The sequence below is a fragment of the Pristiophorus japonicus genome, chromosome 11, assembly GCF_044704955.1.
Source record: "Pristiophorus japonicus isolate sPriJap1 chromosome 11, sPriJap1.hap1, whole genome shotgun sequence".
Taxonomy (NCBI): Eukaryota; Metazoa; Chordata; class Chondrichthyes; family Pristiophoridae; genus Pristiophorus; species Pristiophorus japonicus.
Genome location: NC_091987.1, coordinates 87602010 through 87618293, shown reverse-complemented (window position 1 = coordinate 87618293; position 16284 = coordinate 87602010). Strand labels below are relative to the sequence as shown.

General features: G+C 46.3%; 1 protein-coding gene and 1 long non-coding RNA gene across 3 annotated transcripts in view; one reads left to right on the top strand and one right to left on the bottom strand.

The window, feature by feature from the left end:
• LOC139276150 (uncharacterized) overlaps positions 1-16144 on the bottom strand; it is a 35760-nt gene extending 19616 nt beyond the window's left edge. The window contains exon 1 of the long non-coding RNA XR_011595826.1: positions 9502-16144. This is a non-coding gene — a long non-coding RNA (uncharacterized lncRNA). The remainder of the gene's footprint in view (positions 1-9501) is intronic.
• adgrg7.1 (adhesion G protein-coupled receptor G7, tandem duplicate 1) overlaps positions 1-16284 on the top strand; it is a 103369-nt gene that overhangs the window by 65684 nt on the left and 21401 nt on the right. For both annotated transcript variants that reach the window (XM_070893683.1, XM_070893684.1), the window contains exons 7-9: positions 6426-6562; positions 9908-10012; positions 13711-13871. In XM_070893683.1, the coding sequence (XP_070749784.1) occupies positions 6426-6562; positions 9908-10012; positions 13711-13871 (403 nt within the window). The remainder of the gene's footprint in view (positions 1-6425; positions 6563-9907; positions 10013-13710; positions 13872-16284) is intronic.

Genomic DNA, 16284 nt, shown 5'->3' with positions numbered 1-16284 from the left:
TTCCAACCACAGATGTTAGGCTAACTGATTTATAGTTTCCTGCTTTTTGTCTGCCTCCTTTTTTAAATAGGGGTGTTACATTTGCAGTTTTCCAATCTGCTGGGACCTCCCCAAAATCTAGGGAATTTTTGGTAAATTACAATGCATCCACTCTCCCTGCCACTACTTCTCTTAAGACCCTAAGATGCCCCCTTTATATCATCAGCATCATCATCATCATAGGCAGTCCCTTGAAACGAGGATGACTTGCTTCCATGCCGAAAAGGGATGAGTTCACAGATGTTTCAATGAAGGACCTAATATTGCGGATCCCAAACTACATCTTGAAGGGTGGAAGATGCCTGTGTGTGGATTTTTTTATCCCCAGCCACCACACAGGCTTGACGGAGCTAGGTCTTGGTCCAGTGGCAAGGATTAACCAAGACGACTGGAGACCAGCTCTGCTGCACGGACCTAGTGCGTACACATATCGCAGTGTGGGCTGGCCCGTGCTGCCCGTCGGCCCTCGCCTCTTCTGGGCCCTGAACTCTCGCCTCTCCTGGGTCCCGATCACATCCCTCAACAAACTTTTGCCGCTCTTTTGCCCCGACCTCGCCACTCCTGCTGTACCTGCCCGCACTGCAGTAAAATGGCATCACATTCAAAAGAGAATTGGACAAATACTTATAACACATATATTGAATGGTTCCAAAAGATAAAAATACTATTTTGCTCTTCTGGCAACTGTGCTTTTCACAGGCTGATGATCATAGTGCAACTCAAATTTTACCAAAACAATTTTATTCAAAGTTACAGTTCGTCCAATAGCCAATAAAGTACCAGCATCAAGTTTAAAATGTCAGATTTGGCATTTGTCTGCATAGTTATTGAAAATGTAAATGATCTCAGACAAGTAAGAAAGATTGTGGCTTGTAGTTTCCTCTGCAGTTGCACCCAGAAACAAGTGTGATCTTTGCACAAACCAATTACATGGCTTAAAAGATCGCGGACTTTTGGCCTTGAGTGAGCTATACGCATAATTATAATACACCCAAGTCACCTCAATCTTTTTCGTCCATCTATCAAACCCTTTGTCCAAGTAATTCTCTGTTCACAAAATGGCTATGTCCGAATTCTCAAGTACGAGTATTGTTATGTCCTTACACTCTACAGCAAATCAACACGAGGCACATACTGGAGACAAGGTCACTCTGTGACCTGTTCCTTTATTTACAGGACCAAGGAGTGCTGACCCTGCGTGGGACCTCCCTTTATATGCCTGGATGACCAGGTGAGGAGTGTCCCCCACAAGTTCACCCCCTGTGGTCAAGGTGTGCATTTCTTAGGTGTATACAGTGTACAGTGTTGTTACATGAAGGTTACAGTTACATGAAGGTTACATACATGATACCACCACCTCCCCCCCCCCCCCCCCCCCCCCCCCCCCAACATCTTTGGGTCAAAGATTGAGTCTTTCAGGCAGTCGATGCTCTCTCGTAGAGCGCCGCAGTCGGGCTCTGGTTGTTGAGCCTTGGCATGCGTCTTTGTCACCTGTGGTGATTCCGGCTCATCCGGGCTGGCCGCAGGGACTGTGCATGTTGCTGAAGGTTCTTGTTGCTCGTTCACTGGCAGTAGTGAGGGCAGCATCTCATGATGTTCCTCAGGTTCCTCAGTGTCCATGCTGAACCTTTTTTTTTTACTTGGTCCAGATGCTTGCGGCATATCTGTCCATTGTTAAGTCTGACTACTATGACCCTATTCCCCTCTTTACCAATTACAGTACCCTCAAGTCTCTTGGGCCCCAAAGCGTGATTGAGAACAAATAGAGAGTCATCGATTTCTATACATCTCCCCTTTGAGTTATGGTCATGGCACTCATTTTGGGACTGGCGCTTGCCCTCAACAATGTCTGACAGGACTGGATGAATGAGAGACAGCCGAGTTTTAAGTGTATGTTTCATGAGTAGTTCCGCTGGCGGGACTCCCGTGAGCGAATGCGGTCGGGACCTATAGGCCAGCAGGAGGCGCGATAGGCGGCATTGAAGGGAGGGTCCTTGAATCGGGAGCATGCCTTGTTTTATGATTTGGACCGCACGTTCCGCCTGGCCATTGGAAGCCGGCTTGAATGGTGCTGTCCTGACATGGTTAATGCCATTACCCGACATGAACTCCCGGAATTCATAGCTAGTGAAGCATGGGCCGTTGTCGCTAACCAGGATGTCTGGGAAGACGTGGGTCGCAAAGACTGCATGCAGACTCTCCACTGTGGTGGATGACGTGCATGAATTCAATATGATGCACTCGATCCACTTCGAGTACACGTCAACAATAATGAGGAACATTTTCCCCATGAACGGGCCCGCGTAGTCTACGTGAATACGTGACCATGGCTTGGTGGGCCAGGGCCACAGGCTGAGTGGGGCCTCCCTGGGGGCATTGTCCAGCTGGGCACACGTCGTGCACCTGCGAACACAGTGTTCCAGGCCTGCATCAATTCTCGGCCACCATACATGTGACCGGGCAATGGCCTTCATTAGCACAATGCCTGGGTGCTCACTGTGGAGTTCCCTGATGAATGCTTCCCTTCCCTTCTGGGGCATGACTACCCGGCTTCCCCAAAGTAGGCAGTCGGCTTGGATGGAGAGTTCATCCATCCGTCTGTGAAACGGTCTGACCTCTTCAGGGCATGCTCCGTGTGCGGGCGCCCAATCCCCAGTAAGGACACATTTCTTCATCAAGGATAGGAGGGGATCTCGGTTTGTACAGGTTTTGATCTGGTGGGCTGTGATGGGGGAAGCCTGCGCTGTCGAAAGCATCGACAGCCATGACCATCTCGGCGCTTTGCTCCGCTGCCCCCTCAGTGATGGCCAGTGGGAGCCTGCTGAGCGCGTCAGCGCAATTTTTGGTGCCTGGCCGGTGCCGTATGGTGTAGTCATGCGCAGCCAGCGTGAGAGCCCATCGCTGTATGCGAGCTGACACATTGGCATTGACAGCTTTGTTGTCGGTCAACAGGGATGTTAACGGCTTGTGGTCCATTTCTAACTCGAACCTTCTGCCAAAAAGGTACTGGTGCATCTTTTTCACCCCGTAGACACACGCGAGTGCTTCCTTTTCAACCATCCCATATCTCCTTTCTGCTTGGGAGAGTGACAGCCACAGGTTGGAGTTGGCCCTCATCATTACTCTGCTGCAACACGCACCCAATCCCATAGGATGATGCATCACATGTCAAAACTAATTTCTTACAGGGGTTGTACAGAGTCAACAGCTTGTTAGAACAAAGCAGTTTCAGCGCCCGATTGAAAACCCGTTCCTGACAGTCCCCCCAAAACCAATCACAACCCTTACGCAGGAGCACGTATAGCGGCTTCAACAATGTGCTTAAGTTCAGCAGAAAGTTCCCGAAATAATTCAATAATCCCAGAAATGACCGCAACTCCGATGTGTTGCTGGGCCTGAGCGCGCGACGGATCGCCTCCGTTTTGGATTCGGTGGGCCAGATCCCATCTGCAGCAACCCTCCTGCCCAAAAACTCGACCTCTGGGGCCAAAAACACACACTTGGACTTCTTTAGTCGCAGGCCTACCCGGTCCAGTCAGTGTAGCACCTCCTCCAGGTTGTGGAGGTGTTCCTCGGTGTCTTGACCCGTGATAAGGATGTCATCCTGAAATACGATTGTATGGATTTGAGCAGGCAATCCAATTTCCTTTGAAAGATAGCGGCTGCTGAATGAATGCCAAATGAACACCGGTTGTAAACAAACAGCCCCTTGTGCGTGGTGATGGTGGTCAGTAGCTTGGATTCTACGGCCAGTTCTTGGGTCATGTAGGCCGAACTGAGGTCCAACTTGGTGAACAGCTTGCCGCCTGCCAGTGTGGCAAAAAGATCCTCCGCTCTCGGAAGCGGGTATTGACACTCGGTTGATGGTGGCCTTGTAGTTGCTACAAATCCTGACCGAGCCATCCGTTTTTAGGACAGGGACGATGGGGCTTGCCCAGTCGCTGAATTCAATGGGCGAAATTATGCTCTCTCTTAGCAACCTGTCCAACTCACTCTCAATTTTCTCCTGCATCATATGCGGCACAGCTCTGACTTTGTGGTGCACTGGTGTGGCGTCCGGGGTGATGCGTATCATTACTTTGGTACCTTTGAAAGTACCGACACCAGGTTGAAATAGTGACTCAAACTTTTGTAGAACCTATGAGCATGAACTTCGCTCCACAGATGAAATGGCATGCACATCCCCCCATTTCCAGTTCATCTCAGCTAGCCAGCTCCTCTCCAAAAGCGCGGGACCATTTCCCGGGACAATCCAGAGTGGCAGCCGGTTCTCTGATCCATTATGTGTGACCAGCAACATTGCACTGTCTAGCACTGGGATGATCTCTTTGGTGTACATCCGTAATTGCGTGTTAATGCGTTCTAGTTTGCTAGCTCTGAGTGGCCATAGTTTCTCGAATTGTTGGACACTCATAAGTGACTGGCTGGCTCCTGTGTCCAGCTCCATGCATACCGGGATGCCGTTTAACAGTACTCTCATCATCATAGGTGGCGTCTTTGTGTATGAGCTGTGGATGTTTGCCACCTGAACCCGCTGAACTTCAGCGATTATAGCTGTGTCCCAAGCATCACCCTGCCTTGCAGACCCCTCTTGTGGTTCATCCGCTTCATAAACCAGCCTCACTGCAGATAAATTGTTGAAACCTGCAGGTTTTCGTAGCATGTCTACCCCTGCACATCCAGCATAAGCTGAGATTGTTGTGAACAAAAGAGCTGTTAACAAGCATTCCTCTCTGATTGTCTCTTTGATTACTCTTGAGCACTCTGTTAGTGGGTGTCAATGGCTCCAGCCCGGGACGTATTGTCCCTTGTGATGGTGTAATTGTCCGTTCGACCTGCCATTGTCTCTGTTGAGGGCCCACCCTAGAGTCTGTTACTGCCTGGTTGGTGTCGAAATGCCCTTGCCTGCCTGCGAGGTTCTGAGTCGCGTTTACCATGTTAACTCCCTGCTCCATCGGCACGTTGGGAGCAGAGTTGCGCGCGTATATGATCTTGGTTTCCTCCTCCCCCGCCATGAATTTTTGAGCCATCAACGCCGCTGCTTCCAAGGTCAAGTCCTTGGTCTCAATTAGCTTCCTAAAAATCCCGGCATGACCAATGCCCTCAATGAAGAAATCCTGCAACATCTCCCCCCTGCAGGCATCTGTGAACTTACAGAGGCTGGCCAAGCGCCGAAGGTCCGCAACAAAGTCCGGTATACTCTGCCCTTCCCGACGTCGATGCGTATAGAAATGGTGTTGGGCCATGTGTATACTGCTCGCTGGTTTGAGGTGCTCACCGATCAGTTTGCTGAGCTCTTCAAAGGTCTTGTCTGCCGGCTTCTCGGGTGCGAGCAGGTCTTTCATCAGCGTGTATGTCTTAGGTCCACAGCTGGTCAGTAGATGCGCCCTTTGCTTGTCAGCCGCTGCCGCTGCCGCTCCCAGCCGCCGCTCCCAGCCAGTCCTTCGTGACAAAGCTCTGCTGGAGCCTCTCAATGAAATCGTCCCAGTCCTCACTAACACAGTACCGTTCCTCTGTGCTACTGGTGGCCATTCTCGTGAGTCGTTGATTCCCGTTTCTCGTCGCCAAATGTTATGTCCTTACACTCTGCAGCAAATCAACACGAGGCACATACTGGAGACAAGGTCACTCTGTGACCTGTACCTTTATTTACAGGACCAAGGATTGCTGACCCTGTGTGGGACCTCCCTTTATATACCTGGATGACCAGGTGGAGTGTCTCCCACAAATTCACCCCCTGTGGTCAAGGTGTGCATTTCTTAGGTGTAGACAGTGTACAGTGTTGTTACATAAAGGTTACAGTTATGTGAAGGTTACATACATGACAAGTATCCTCCAATTACATTTACTCGTGGGTCTCTCAACATTGTGACCAGATTTTCAAGCGCAGCAGGAAAGAACATAATTCTCCTGGTGTTTAATTGCAATGTTTAGAGTGTTTTTAAAAAATGTATTCTCACTGAGACCTGCTCTGTACGTTGTTTCTTTGAATGGATTGTTCTGGCATAACTCATTAGATATTGAAAAGCTTCCCCAATTGCAAGTTCCTGAACATGCTGTGCCTGATGTGCATGAATGATGGTTAAATGAGTTGAAACTAACATTTTCACACTTAAAAGCAGCAATATATGGCAAGGGTTCTGCGCTTTCCTTTGGCTCCAATTGTTTATGGTGATTTTCACCCATTTCTGCCCATTTTAAGTTTGGGCATATTCTAATGATATTGGGAGGATACTTGGCTGCAACTTGACATCGGCAAAATGGCCGTGACATTGGGCGCATTTACGGGTGCAACTTTCAGAGGAAACTCCAGGCCTCTATGTGTATTTTATATGTCTGTCTATATGTGTATGAGTAGAAGGCATTTACTTTGTATTTAATTCTAGCCTGACAGAAATTTTGGGGAACGTCCTCACAGATCTAGAAATTAATTTCGGCCAGGTGGTCCAGCCCAATCTTGCAGTTTCGTCCATTATATTAGAGAGTGGCATGACACATGGAATTATGCTTTCGGTATTAAAAGGTACAACTTTATTTTATCTTATTTTCACCTGCTTTTATTTACACATGTAATGAAAGTAGTCTGTGATATATTCTGCTGTCTGCTTCTTGGGGGAAATAGAAATAAATAGTTTGCTGTGAAAGGAAGTTGAGCACCTTTGCGCCAGCCTACACAAACTCCAACTCATCCAGTCAAGCCCCATCCCTGCTCATTCATCACCCGAATCCCTTCTGCTCTTGAAGGTCTGCCATTTGATCTCTTCCACTACAGTAACAGAGGATCTGTCGGTTGGGTTATGAGAATGTTCTTAAAAGGATCACATACGATGTTGTTGTGTTTCTCAGCAGGACTCTGCTGGGCTGACATGTGCCTCCTGCTCTAGCAGCGCTGCTATCATCCTGCAGAAAAGCGAAAAATTGCTTTTCTTTTTGTAATTCTCGCATGAAGGAGGGCAGAGTTGCTGGGGGTAGGAAGTGTACACTAATCGAGTACACTCTTGCTGACAAAGCTGTCAGTGCAGTCTATGATTCTTAACAAATTTTCATAAGCCAGTGGGCAGATCAGCCATTTCTCCATGTGGGCTTGCTAGGGAAGAGCGATTTTCATTAATAAAGCTCTTCTCCCCTCACTGTGGCTCTGTGCTGGGACTTGGAGCAGCAAGTCAGTTGGCCCATATTGGAGCAAATGGCTGACCCAAGTTCACAAAGACTGAGCCAGCACTCCTGTCCCCAATAGATTGCATTCCCACAGAAGACCATCAGCCAGGAGACTCTCAGCTCTACATATAATTTACAACAGAGACAGACCATTGGGCCCAACTGGTCCATGCTGAATAGGAGGGATACTGAAGTAGAGATAGGCAGAAGTAAAGAGGAAGATAGAGAGAGATGGAAGTGAGGAGTAAATGGGATGGTCCATAGATTCAAAAATTGCAAAATAGATTAGGAGTTTTTACATAATGTTTAGTATGACTTTGCCAGAATCAAAAGCAATTTAATGATTTAGTGATTAATTAAGGAAAGCCAACACAGATTTGTTAAATGCAAATCGTGTTTGACCAACTTGATCGAGTTTTTTGATGAGTTAAGAGAGGGCTAATAAGGGCAATGCTGCTGACATGGTGTATATGGATTTCCAAAAGGCGTTCGACAAAGTTCCACATGATCGGCTTGCCAGCAAATTTGAAGCCCAAAGAATAAAAGGGAAAGTGGCAGCATAGATACAAAATTGGCTAAGTGACAGGAAATATAGAGTAGTGATGTATGGTTGTTTTTAGGACTGAAGGAAGGTATACAGTGGTGTTCCCCAGGGATCGGTTCTAGGACCACTGCTTGTCTTGATATATATTAATGACTTGGATGTGGGTGTATAGGGCACAATTTCAAAATTTGCAGATGACACAAAACTTGGAAGTGAACAGTGAGAAGGAGAGTGATAGCCGTCAAGAGGACATAGACAGGCTGGTGAAATGGGCGGACACGCGGCAGATGCAATTTAATGCAGAAAAGAACAAAGTGATACATTTTTTTTTTGAAATAATGAGCAAAGGAAATATAAACTAAAGGGTACAACCCTAAAGGGGGGGTGCATGAACAGAGAGACCTAGGGGTGTATGTGCACAAATCGTTGAAGGTGGCAGGGCAGGTTGAAAAAACAGTTAAAAAAGCTTACGGGATCCTGGGCTTCATGAATAGAGGCATAGAGTACAAAAGCGTGGAAACTATGATGAACCTGTATAAAACACTGGTTCGGCCTCACTGGAGTATTGTGTCCAATTCTGGGCACCACACTTTAGGAAGGATGTGAAGGCCTTAGAGAAGACGCAGAAAAGATTTCCGAGAATGATTCCAGGAATGAGGGACTTCAGTTACATGGGTAGACTGGAGAAGCTGGGGTTGTCCTCCTTGAGCAGAGAAGACTGAGAGGAGATTTGATAGTGGTGTTCAAAATCTTGAGAAGTCTGGACAAAGTAGATAGAGAGAAACTGTTCCCATTGACAGAAGGGTTGAGAACCAGAGGACACAGATTTAAGGTGATTGGCAAAAGAACCCAAGGGGACATGAGGGAAAACTTTTTTGCGCAGCGAGTGGTTAGGATCTGGAATGCACGGCCTGAAAGGGTGGTGGAGGCAGATTTAATCATGGCTTTCAAAAGGGAGTTGGATAAGTACCTGAAGGAAAAAAAAAATGCAGAGCTACAGGGAAAGGGCGGGGGAGTGGGACTAGCTGAAGTGCTCTTGCAGGAAACCGGCACGGGCTCGACAGGCCAAATGGCATTCTTCCGTGCTGTAAACATCTATGATTCTATAATGGCTCACTCACTAGTTGTGTCACAAGGCTCCAGGCTCACACTGCAATAGATTGATAGCCCGATCCCAGTGCATTGATTTGAAAATCCTTGTCCTCCATTGCAAATCCCTCTATGGCCTTGCTTCATCTTACATCCTTCAGTTCTACGTGCCAGCTTGCACCCTCCATATTTCTGAGCCTGCACTACTCCTTCCACCCCCCGCCCCCCCCCCCACACTCCTTCCATTCCCTTATGTCCCCCTTTTCTCCATAGCTGGCACTGACAGCTTTCCGATGTCATAGCCTACAGTACTCTGGAATTCTCTTCCCTAAACTCCTTTGCCTTCACATTTCTCTTCCCCACCTCTACCCTTCAAAAGCTTCTAAAAGCCTACTTCTTAAAGTCACCCAACCTAATCTTCTCTCTATTTCTGCCCAGTGTTTGATCAGCCCCTCTATGACATGCCTTAGGACATTTCACTATGGTAGGGGCACTATATAAATGTAAGTTGTTGTTGATTTGGAGTGTCCTTCTGTACTAAATAGCTCAGAGGAGGCTCTCTGACCCATGGTTAGGATGCATAATGCTAAGAATTAGTCAAAGAATAAATATTCTCTATAATACTCATCCTGTACCAAATTAAGCACGTACACTCACACAAAAACACCTACCTCAGTCTGTCGGTTGTAATATTTATAGTGCCATTGTGCTCATGAAAGGAGGTCCTGGGAACTGGCACAACCAGAATTCTGATAACTCTGCCTTTCAAAAGAAATCATGAAAAATGTGTAAGAATGGATGGAAGTATTACATTTATTTTCAGGCCAATATCACTTTAATATGGTGACATAATTAAGAAAAACATCTTTTTTAAAATAACAAGTATAGTAAGCATAAGAACACACTGATATCCTGTGCCACCACGGTTATTGCTGCTAATGTGTCCACAAAAAAATTGAAATTGTCATCTGGAAATTTGCAGCTTTTACCGTGCATCCCAATCAGGATGAGAATATTTCAACTTACAGAAATGTTTGAAATGGGTACATTTCTTACTATGAATTGTGTCTATTGCAGGTGATGACACCTTAGTCTCAAAACGAATTGAACTGAACACCAACGCCTCAAAGTTCTTACTAAATACAAATGCAGAAGTTCAAATGTTTGTCAATGTTTCTACAAGTGAGTATGAAGGTCCTCTGTTTTCTTCATTGAAGCCTTTTTAACAAACTTGGTATTTTTTTCCAAGACAGAGGATTGTTTTGGTATCACTCAGGGGTCGAAATTTGATACCGTCTTTTTTGAGACGTTGTCACCGCCCGAGTGCTGATTTTACCACCAGGCGTTAGGTGCAGGCTTAAACTGCCAAATTTAGTTTTTATGCCCAAAGAGGAGAAAGCAGCGCTAAAAAGTGGCGTTGCACATTCATTCTCGGGTGGGAGCACAGGAGGCCGACTGAATTTCACAACGGGAGGCTGCCGCCATGCTAGCTGGAAAATGGGAAAAAAAATGAAGAAAGAAAAAAAACTCAACTTCTCCGACCCACACACAAACTTCCCCACTGTTACAACTAATGAAAAAATGAAGATGTAAGTAAAGAAAAAAAACTTACCTTGCTCTCTGGCCGATTCCGCCAGAGTTCCGCTGTTTACTCACCGCTTTTTCCAGTCTGTAGGAACGCCTGCCGGGAAGGCCAATGTTCAAACTAAATATCGCAATAGAGGTGCCTAGGAGGCGTTGCACGCTGGATGAGGTCACCACGTGGGTGGCGTTGGCCGGCGCAGCGTTAGCTCTCGGTGCCTCTACCAAAGAGTCGACTGAATTTCTATGCAAGCGTGACCGCCGCTCATCGTCGAAGGTAGGCCTTTGCCGCCCATTTTCCGCCTCCCGTGCGTGGTAATAGGTGGTGGTAGAAACTGAATTTCGACCCCTCAGTGTATTGGTCACATGATGTGAAGATGAAACTCATGACTTTTACAACAGCTAACTAGTGAAATCTCAAAATCATAGTAGTCTTTACATGGCATGTATTGGAGGTAATCACCCTGGAAGGCCTGGGCATTGCAGGACAGCACCGGGCTGTACTCCGCATGCAGTGCCTCGCTTATCACCCTTCCACTGCTGTTGCCAAAGAAAAACTGAAGAAAGGAGATGATTGGGCGGGGAGTGGAGCAGGAGAAACATGGTGCATGAGGACTGGCAAGCAGGTAAGAAATGACTACCTCTCTGCCTCCCATACAGTGCAAAAGACAAAAGGCTTGATCCAGTGTTCCACCAAAGCTCCTTCCAAATTTCAGTGCAGATTATTTCGAGGGCTCCTGCTCCCTTTAATAGAAGCTCGGCCCATTCTTGGTGCTGCAGCAAGTCCCCTTGAAGCAGGAAAATAGATTTGTCTAGCAAGCAGAAATAAATAGAAATACACAGAAGTTTCACATGGAAACAGGCATTTCAGCCCATCCAGTCCATGTCAGCGTTTATCCTCCACAAGAGCAAATAGTTCCAATTACATTTACCTGCCCTGTTCCCCTATCCTTCAATCCCTTTTCCTTTATGCACCTATCCAATCTAATTTTGAATATTGCCATAGTTGGCTCGGATTTTGTGGTCAGTGGCGAAGTGACAGCGCCCGCTGCTGACCTCGAAGAAAGCTGCCCACAAAGATCTGCTGATCTCTGGAGTGTCAATTTCACCTTATCTGACATTAATTTGATTCTGGCACCAAGTCTAGGGGATCTCCAGCATCCAGCAACAGTGATGTCATCAAGCTGGCTAAGCAGTCAATCACATCAAAGAATTCTCACAGACGGAAAGCCAGGAAGTAAAATGCAATGATTATCATTCACTTTTTATAAATATTACACATGGAGTAAGATAAAGATTGGGACTTACGCATGGGTTTAAGGTAGAAGATGAAATATCATAAACAAATTTACATTTTTTTTTATATATAAAAAATATGTAATTTTGATCTTAATTGAAAAATTTGACAATCCACAAATATAAAATTAGCTTTCCAGGGCCAGAGAGGCTGTTCAGCAGTAATTATGATCAAGTACGCTAGTAAAAACCTAGTTACACCTCATTGAGCAAGGCTTAAGTTTTTTGGTGTTTTTAACAGCGATATTCGATGTAAAAGCTTAAGTTCTTGTCAGTTCAGTGATTTCAGAAAGATTGCTGTCTGTGGGGTCTTCAACAGCACATCCTGTGGTGGAGCAGGGAATCACCGACAGCATCTTCTGGATTTCCATGTTTAACTGTGCATGTGCGGACGCTCGAGGTTGTTGTCACTTTCACAGGGTAATGATGGTGAACGTTGACAGTTACACCGTCATTACAAACCGCAACATCTGAGTCATAGGGCCCAAGTTTCGGCCTCAGTTGCTCCTGATTTTTTGGAGCAACTGGTGTAGAACGGAGTATCTTAGAAATTCAAATTCTCAGCATTTAGTTTGCTCCAGTTCTAGTCAGTTAGAACAGTTTCACTTTGGAACAGAATTTTTTTTTCAAAAGGGGGCGTGTCCGGCCACTTACGCCTGTTTTCAAAGTTTCTGCAGTGAAAACTTACTCCATTCTAAGTTAGTTTGGAGTAAGTGAAGATTTTTGTACGCTCGAAAAAACCTTGTCTACACTTTAGAAAATCAGACGTAGGTTACAAATTAGGTGTAGGGAACGATGTGGGGGGGGGGAGGGGGGGGGAAAGGAAGTCATTAAATTCTACAATCAATCCTTAGTTATACTTATACAAATATTATACAAATAAATCCAACCTGAATAAAAATTTATAAGCAAAGAAAAGATTAAATAAACCATGTTCCTACCTGTGTGAAAGTGCTTCAGGCAGGCCTTTCATGTTGGAGACAGGCAGGGGTGTGGTGTCAGTGTCTCGACGGCAGCCCCAACAGCGGCAGCAAGCAGCCTTCGAGCTGAGCTGCTGTGCTGCAGGCAGGCCTTCATCCTCTTAGTGGCTGGCCAGCAGCCGAAGGATCAACACCGGACGCACGCAGCTTTTCAAGGGGGTTGAGGCCATTCGGCCATGGGATAGGAGCGGCATCAGTGGCTGGCCGGCAGCCGAAGGATCAACACCAGATGCACGCAGCTTTTCAAGGGGGTTGAGGCCATTCGGCCATGGGATAGGAGCGGCATCAGTGGCTGGCCGGCAGCCGAAGGATCAACACCAGATGCACGCAGCTTTTCAAGGGGGTTGAGGCCATTCGGCCACGCTTAAGGGGCGGCGTCAGTGGCTCGACGGCAGCAGAGTCCTTTTTAAAAATGGCCGAGTGCCAATGTTTGCTTGACACTGCGCGTGCGCGCACGCTCCAACGCACACGCGCAGGGTTGCCGGCACCACGTTGGCTCATTTAAATTGGACCCGCCCCCCCACTACTTAGAGAATCGGCGCGAGTGTTTGGCTCCGCCCCCCGCTGTGAAGAGCGCGCCGCGCCAAGCTGAGATCGAGCTCCGAGAAGCCGGAGAATATCGAAGTTTTTTTCTAGCGCACTTTTAGGTGTGAAGAACAGGCGTCCAGCTCGGAGGTGCGCCGTTTTCGGCGCGGGCCGAAACTTGGGGCCATAGTTTCTGCCTCAGCCATTAATGCTGGAACTGAATTCCACAACTCTCTGTGTAAATCATTGGTCCACCAAAAAATATCGAGTCTTTCTTCATATTTATATTTCTTCATACCAGGCAACATCCTAGTGATTTTGTGTTATACCCTCTCTAAAGCCTCAATAGTTTGAAGCCAAATACTGCACACTTTACTCTTAACTGAAATTCTGACCCAACTCTCACAATACTGCCCAGAGGAAATTCTAAGGCAAGATCTCAGCAAGTTAAGGTTTTGTTTCAAGTTTTTTCTTGATAAGGATGTTTACTTTATGCAGATTATACGCAAGATGGAAAATTGGGATTTATCCTGTATCAAAATGACAAGTTCTTTCAGTCCAAAGTCCACCGTAGTATAAACAATCAGAGTCGTCAAGTTATTTCTGGAAATGTGGCTGAAGGAATTCTGAATGGTGTTGAATTACTTTTTAACCCAAAGGTAAGAGTACCATTTTATTTAAATAACATGCAGACATTCCAATAGTACTTGCTGCATAACAGAAATATACAGCTGTCAGTGGGATTAATTCTAGGCGGCATGGTCATCTGAGGTTACAGTTAACTAAGGAGTATTTATAATCTGGTAATAAAATATGTTTGGGTACAGTAATAAATAACTAATCAGCAAAGTTGCTTTAAAATCAGGATCAGACATTATAGTATTGAGGTTTTTAAACTCAACAGAGTGCTCCCATGAAAGGAGGTAACTTTTAACGCAAAGTGTAAAGGGGCAGCGTCTAGTCGTTTGACCCATAGGTTAGGTTAAATAAGTACTGATAATTTTAACATATACATTGGAAAAACAAACACTGGGATGAGGGAAACATGATCTGGTTTTTATAAATCATGAATGAATGGACATGCAAAAGAATTCATGATGACAGGATAAGAAACTAAGGAAATCAAGAGCTAAATTCACACACAGTCCAATTTAATTTTTACAAAAACTACATTCAGTTCAGGCCGTTAACCTCAAACTGAATGTGATTCCTTCAGAAAAAGATTAGCCAGATATGAAATCTATGCACGCCCAAATTTCTGGATTCAAGTTTGAGTTTGTCCATCATCACAAACTAAGTTGTATCAAACCACTACAAATAACAACAATAATAAAACCAGATGGCGTATTTGGCTGTTACTTGGGCATCAGATCAGGACACAAGAAGCACACACCCAGCCCAGTCAACCCTGCAAAGTCCTTTTCACTAACATCTGGAGACTGGTACCAAAGTTGGGAGAGCTGTCCCATAGACTAGTCAAGAAAAAGTCTGATATTGTCACACTCTCAGAATCATATCAACGTCCCAGACTCCTCCATCACCAATCCTGAGTATGCCTTGTTCCAGTGGCAGGATAGACCCAACAGAGTGAGGTACAGTAATATATAGTTGGGTGGTAGTGAGTATTCATCATTGACTCTAGACTTCATGAAATCTCATGGTTTCAGGTCTAATGTGAGCAAGGAAAACTCTGGCTGATTAACACTTATTACCCTCCCTTAGCTGATGAATCAGTACCCTATGTTGAACATCGCTTGAAGGAAGCATTGAGGGTAGCAAGCATACAGAACTTCAATGTCCACCACCAAGAGTGATTAGATAGTACCACCATTGAAGGACATAACTGCAAGACTGGGCTTGAGGTGGATGGTGAGGCTACTAACATGAGAGAATAACCTACTTGACCCTGGCCTCACCAATCCACCTGTCACAGATGCATCTGTCCATGACAGCATTAGTTGGAATGACAATTGCACATGCATTATGGAGACCAAGGCTGCGAAATTCAGCACCTTAGCCCGGGCAGTTAAGGCCGGTTTCAAGAAATAAAATGGCAGCCGCCGTGCTTCCGGCGAGGCCCAAGCTGGTCGCCATCTTGGGGAGGGCAATAGCATGACTGGGATCTGTGTGCGCCGGCAGGATGCAGTGGAGGCAGATCATGACATCAGTCAGCACGTAACAATGGTTTGACGCACAACCTGCCATTTTGGATGTTGCCGTTCCAATCAATGCCCTCTCCAAAACATGCACAGCTGAACCCCCCCCACTAGCACTATTTAAAAGGATACATCTAACTTGCAGTTAAGTTGATTATTTCTCTTGTACTGGCTCTTGCAGAGTTTATTTTAATACTGGCTTGTTGGAAGACATTTATAATCTTATTAAAGTGTGGGAAGTTGGGAAGGCATTGGCTGCAACAGGGAGGCTTCTGACTACACCACTTGCTCCCAGTCATGGGGGCTCTACTTACAGTCCCCCTTGCACTGCAACATGGAGATGGAGCAGAGGTAGCAAAGGCAAGCTGCTTGCAGAGGGAGGAGGGCTTTCAGTAGGAGGCCTTACCCATCTAGGGTCTTTCGAGAGCACGTCTATCTGCACCCAAGCCAGATGCAATGTATTTGGTAGTTCCGCTTCACCAAGGAAGTGGTCAACAGAACCCTACCACCTCTTGGGACCAGACCTACAGCCTCCGAGCAGGCGATGATGGCACTGCCAGTGGCCCTCAAGGTGACCGTAGCCCTGAATCATTTTGCCACAGGATCCTTCCAGACTAGAACAGGCAACACTGCAAACATCTCGCAGTTCACCGTCCGTCGTTGCATCCATGACAGAAGTTTGAGCTTCCACTGCAGCACTCAGACATTGGGTTGCTTCCGCTTGTGCTGTGACATCACCCGTCGCACCCAGCATCATGATTGGGTCCACAAGTTCTCTAATGGAATTTACCCATCACTCCCATCCTGGAAATCATGGGCTCCAAGCTCCGTGCAAAGCCCCTCCAATGTTGGAGCCAGACTCCTCCATGCTCCTTTACAGTGACAAGAGGCTCATTACCAGACCTGCCATTGCACC